This window comes from Sebastes umbrosus, chromosome 15 (assembly GCF_015220745.1).
Source record: "Sebastes umbrosus isolate fSebUmb1 chromosome 15, fSebUmb1.pri, whole genome shotgun sequence".
Lineage (NCBI taxonomy): Eukaryota > Metazoa > Chordata > Actinopteri > Perciformes > Sebastidae > Sebastes > Sebastes umbrosus.
Genome location: NC_051283.1, coordinates 1,012,851 through 1,018,850, shown reverse-complemented (window position 1 = coordinate 1,018,850; position 6,000 = coordinate 1,012,851). Strand labels below are relative to the sequence as shown.

The following is a 6,000-nucleotide window of genomic DNA, read 5'->3' as shown; positions in this document are numbered from 1 at the left end:
TCATAAGTTGCATTAATGCGTAAAAGAAATTAGTGGCATTAAAACTAATTTACCCCAACATGTTATTATTGCCTTAACTTTGACAACTCTAGTTTGCAGTTCTCATAATCAAGCTCTTAGTGTGAAAAATGGAGGGTATGAGGATATGTGACAGTCTGATGCAGAAGTGATATTTTCGTGGATACTTTAAGCAAAAGAAATATTCCTTCTGCTCCAATGCTTTTATTTGACTTTATAGCTGACCTGTGTGTTGACTGGTCAAACTTCTTATTGAGTGTGTAGATGTCTGACAAACTGAATAAAGAAGCAGTGGACTCATCTCACGACGATGTTCAGGGACTGATGAGAGAGAGAGAAGAGTTGTAGGAAAAGATAAATTAACAGTCCTGAGAAGAGAAATGAGAAAAGAGATTAAAACTCTCCAACTGCACACTTGAACTGTCCCTTCAGTGACTGTAAAGACAGTTCAGTTAAACAAATGGAGTAAAACAGAGTTTACTCTCCCACTGCTATGTGGCGCCCTCTATTGAACACATCAGAAGATGTACCAACACAGTTTCAGATTTTAAAAACTGAATGTGTAACAAAATGATCTCAGATCACATGGACTCAAACACCAGAACCAAACCAGTCACTGCAACAAATATTCAGTTATTTTCTCTGGTAATACTTCTGTACATTAACCTGTAACTGAGTGTATTTATAGTACAGTGTGGTATTGTACTTCAGTAAATAATCGGAATACTTCTTCAACCACTGTTGGACACAGCTCAGAAGGCAATAGTCAAAACTGTTGATGACGTGAGTAAGATGTGGTGTACCAGATGGTTTCTGATGCTTTACTATCATTCTTCCTCTCTGGGGTTCAAACCAATTCATGAAAAATTGCAAAGAACGTGTGAAACTGAGCATCAGTCCAGATTTTCAGAGCAGCGGGAGAAACTGTAGCACTGGTCAGATGTAAACAACCTTCACGTTTTAGCAACACCTTGCTCTGGTATCGTTTCAAGAGGTCACTTTAGATCAGTGGTTCCCAAACTGATCACCATACAAAAGGGGGCCCTGCAGAAAAAGTACCACTGGTTTACATTATGTTCTCACTCTTATGAAACTGTACAGCTGTTAACTTCAAACTACAAAAAAACACACATCAGTTTTAGGTGAAATTATTTGGTGTTTGAATCTCAGACTCACAAGACCAAATAAACCTAAATGAAAGGAAGAAACACTCCAGAGGTCAAACAAACAGGCTTGACGTAAAAGCAAAAAAAGAAAACGTAACGATTCTGATAAACAGATGACAACTAGAAACTCCAGCGGTTTGTGATTATCTCATTAGAATGAAGTCTGTCACCTCACTGGCTGCCATTTTAACCCACCTTCTCCTCTCAGGATTAGACCATCCGTCTTCATCGAGCTGCAGCCTCGTCCTCGGCCATGGCGACTAAATCTAAGAGCTTTCCTGGCAGACGGAGAGGGTGTCGTCCTTGTCTCGTCCTCTGTTACAGGAAGGGGCCTCTAATCAGCTCTGCAGAGAGGATGCTGGGACAACTGGCAGGAAACCAGGTGAGGAGAGGTAAATGAGAGGGGATGGATGCTGCTGAGGTAGGCTGAGGTGGGATCATTTATTCAGAATTCATTCACCAAGTTGTTTATTAGTTCACACTGCAAGAATGGTGTATTTGTTAAAAATCAGATTAATGAGTTATCAGTGTTGTTGTAATAATCTTAAAAAATCGTACTACACTGGAAAATTAGGATCTAATCTCTCTCATAGAGCTTCATTTTAGGATTTATAAGATTTAACTGTTGGTTTTGGCGATTAGCCCTTACTTTTGGAATTCATCACAGATGTATGATTTGTGATGATGATCTGTGAATAGTGATTTACAATGTCTTTATGGTCAGTAGGGTTTATTTATTCATCTATTTTTTGTATTTATTTATTCATTTAATCAATGTTTTTATGTATTTCTTTCTTTTAATTTACTTCTTTTAATGTATTTTTTAAGGTATTTATTTATTAATGTCTTTATGGTCAGTTGGGTTGATTTATTTATCTATTTTATATTTTTTTGAATATTGTTTTGTATTTATTTATTTTATGTTTGTATTTTTTATCTTTTAATTTATTTGGTTTAAGGTATTTATTTATTAATGTCTTTATGGTCAGTTGGGTTTATTTATTTATCTATTCTTTTGAATACTTTTTTGTATTTATTTATTTGTATGTTTTTCTTTTTTTTCTTCTTTTAATTTACTTCTTTTTATGTATTTATTTATTATTTTTGCCTTTTCCTTGGTGGTGTGTACCTTTCCACTATTGCTTGCGGTGCCCTGTAAAGCATTATACATGTTGAAACTAAATAAAGTTAATTTCTCATCATTTCTTTTCCATGTATTTTATTAAAACTCACTCACCTTCCTTTCGTCTTCTTTCATTGACTGATTTGTCTTTTCCGCCGACTCATTCATCATTTCATTTATTATTATTTATTTCATTAATTCTGTCCCTCTATACTTAAGTGTCTGACACTCTTTAAGGTTATGTTAGGTTACACAAGGTTATCAAACTATTTAATTCTGCCTTTTATTCATGAATTAATTCAACAGGACAGAAAAGCTTCTTACCAGCTCAGGGGGAAGATAGAGAGGTCGGCACTCTGACGGGAAAAATGTCTTTCAGTTGGATTTTCATCATGAAAGCTCCTGAAATTCATCAGGTGTTTAACATTTCTAATACCCGGGCCACTGAAAATGATCAATTGTGATTGGCTGTAAGGCATGGATTAACTTTTAGTAACTGTAGAGTATAACTGGACACCTATACATATACAGGTGTTTGTTTACTGTTCTAAATGAATGCTGTAGGATTAAACTGGAGGGGAAGAGTCTGTAGCTGACATTATTTGTGTAGCCAATTAAAACCCAAACAGATAAATAAATAGCAGCTCGGTGAGAACTACACAAAATACATTTTAAAGGAGATGATGATTGCGTGAATCTGAACGTCTGAATCAACTAACGGTCGGAGGAGGAAGGAGACAACTTTTAAAATAGCTGCAGCCTGGAAGTCGGAGAGGACATGTGACCAAAACTGAACAGAGTTTTCAGTGGCCGTGGTATAAAAACACATAAACCTGTGGAGAAATCACAGTTTTAGGTGAGAGTGAAAGAGGGAACAAAATAATCCCTACTCAAGGTCTACCTACTATCTTTTTTACAGAGCTTAAGACTGTTTTCGGTGCCTTGCATGACTTTTCCTCCACAAATCTGCACAGTGTTGCTGAAAAGGGAAACTAATGTTTGGTAAATTAACTCTATAATGCAAATAGTTGTCTCACTCTTCTGTTTTCTTAATCTATCTGAAGCTTTAGTCAAGAATTTTGCCAGTGCAGTAAAAATATTTGAACCTATTTCCAAAACAAAACAACTGAAGTATTTTCTAAAATCAGTTTTTTCTTTTTAATTGCATCTCATGGTCTTCATCAGCAGATGAGGTTGTCTCAGGTGTCATTATCTGGCTCAAGTGTGCTCAGGTTGTCATGTTCTGGCTGTGCCAGTCTTTCTTATTAGTTATGTTTTATGTGATTTTGGTTTGTGTTTGGTTTCTTTTATATCCTCATTTCAGTTTCCTGTTTTATTTTGTAATTCACTCCTCCTGTGTCTTGTCTGGTTTTACTTCCCTCCTTTGTTTGCTTTCCCGCCTTTTGTTGATTGTCTGCCCCGCCCTGATTTGTTTCACCTGTGTGTAATCATGTCTTGTATTTAAGCCTGTGTGTTCCCCTCTGCCCTTGTCGGTTCGTTTGTCTCTCCAGCCCCGTCTACCTTGTCCTCCGTGTTCCTTGTTTCCTCCTGCTCTGATCCTGGTGTTTCTCGTGTTTCCCTGGTTTGTGATTTTTGGTTTTGGTCCTCTGTTTTGTTTTTGTTGTTTGTTTCTATTTGTTCTTTTGGTACTTGGTTCCCCTCCCTGCCTTTTGTTGTTTTGGATTTTTCAGCTCTATTAAAGCTCGCTTTTATTTCTAACTACCTGTCCTGCCTGTTACTCTGCGATTGGGTCCCCTTTGTAAACTCCTCATACGACAGAACGAACCGACCATAATGACCCCAGCAGAGAGCTTTTATGCCTTTTTGGGCATCCGGATTCGGCCCGAGCATCAGCCTCAGCCCCGGCCTGTTGACTTCCAGCGGGATTGCCGTCTGGGGGCTGGAGTCCCTAGAGCGAGGCATGGATATCGGAGAAGGAAATCTAGGCTGCCCAGTGTCTCAGCCGAATCCAGGCCTGCCCTTGTGTCGGGGGTTCAGCCTACCCCTTCTCCATGTCTCCTGTCGGCGGTCCGGCCGACCCCTGCTCCAAGTGTCCTGTCGGCGGTCCGGCTGACCCCTGCTCCAAGTGTCCTGTCGGCGGTCCGGCCGACCTCTGCTCCAAGCGTCCTGTCGGAGGTCCGGTCGACCTCTGCTCCAAGCGTCCTGTCGGAGGTCCGGTTGACCTCTGCTCCAAGTGTCCTGTCGGAGGTCCGATCGACCTCTGCTCCAAGCGTCCTGTCGGAGGTCCGGTCGACCTCTGCTCCAAGCATCCTGTCGGAGGTCCGGCCGACTCCTGTTCCAAGTGTCCTGTCGGCGGTCCGGTCGACTCCTGTTCCAAGTGTCCTGTCGGGGGTCAGGCCGACTCCCGTTCCAGGTGTGCTGTCGGGGGTCTGGCCGACCTCCGTTCCACGTCTCCTGTCGGGGGTCTGGCCGACCTCTGTTCCACGTCTCCTGTCGGGGGTCCGGCCGACCTCCGTTCCACGTCTCCTGTCGGGGGTCTGGCCGACCTCTGTTCCACGTCTCCTGTCGGGGGTCCGGCCGACCTCCGTTCCACGTCTCCTGTCGGGGGTCCGGCCGACCTCCGCTCCACGTCTCCTGTCGGGGGCCCGGCCGACCTCCGCTCCACGTCTCCTGTCGGGGGTCTGGCCGACCTTCGCTCCACGTCTCCTGTCGGGGGTCTGGCCGACCTTCGCTCCACGTCTCCTGTCGGGGGTCTGGCCGACCTCGGTTTTGGTTGGGCCGCAACCGTCACCTGCTGTTCCGGTTGGGACGCAGCCGTCACCTGCTGTTCCGGTTGGGCCGCAGCCGTCACCTGCTGTTCCGGTTGGGTTGCATCCGTCACCTGCTGTCCCGGTTGGGTTGCAACCGCCACCTCCTGTTTCGCCTGGGTTTCAGCCCAAAAACCGTGTTCCTGTGACTGCTGGGCCACAGTTCCAAGCCCCCGGGTTTCTTGGCTCTGTTTTTGCCCTGCCCCCAGGCCGTCCGCCCGAGTTCCCCGGCTCTGACTCTGCCTTGCCCCCGGGTCATCTGCCGGAGTTTCCCGGCTCTGTCTCTGCCCTGCCCCCGGGCCGTCCGCCCGAGTTCCCAGACTCTGTCCCGGTTCTGCCCCCGGGTCGTCCACCGGAGTTTCCCGGCTCGAACTCTGCCCTGCCCCCGGGCCGCCCGCCCCAGTTCCCAGACTCTGTCCCGGTTCTGTCCCCGGGTCATCCACCGGAGTTTCCCGGCTCTGTCTCTGCCCTGCCCCCGGGCCGTCCGCCTGAGTTTCCCGGCTCTGACTCTGCCTTGCCCCCGGGTCATCTGCCGGAGTTTCCCGGCTCTGTCTCTGCCCTGCCCCCGGGCCGTCCGCCCGAGTTCCCAGACTCTAAATGATTAGAGCAAGTAAACCTGTTTCCATATGGGCATGTGAGTAGCCTATTGTTTCAAAAATATATAAAAAAAAACTGTGAACTTTTCCTTTTTCTCCTGACTTTCACATAAAGTCTGACAGCTTCTGCCTCTTGCTCCTGTAGTTCTAGGGAAGAGAGTGAGGAGACAGTAGAGCAGCTGTGATCCTGATGTTTATTTCAGGAGTTACAGCCTCATTCTGATCAGCAACAAGGTAGAGGTTCAACTTCATCCCCAATGTCACTCTGACAGGATACACAAGCCTTTACATATATTAGTTTAAAAATGTGACAAATCAGAAATGTTAAC

General features: G+C 44.8%; 1 protein-coding gene across 1 annotated transcript; it reads left to right on the top strand.

Annotated features, from left to right (window-relative positions):
- The first annotated feature begins 3,744 nt into the window (after positions 1–3,744).
- On the top strand, positions 3,745–5,676 carry LOC119503504 (vegetative cell wall protein gp1-like). Its single transcript, XM_037795334.1, has 2 exons — positions 3,745–4,443; positions 4,588–5,676. Exons 1-2 carry the CDS (start codon positions 4,102–4,104, stop codon positions 5,674–5,676), a joined length of 1,431 nt encoding a protein of 476 aa, XP_037651262.1. The 5' UTR covers positions 3,745–4,101.
- The last annotated feature ends 324 nt before the right edge of the window (positions 5,677–6,000 follow it).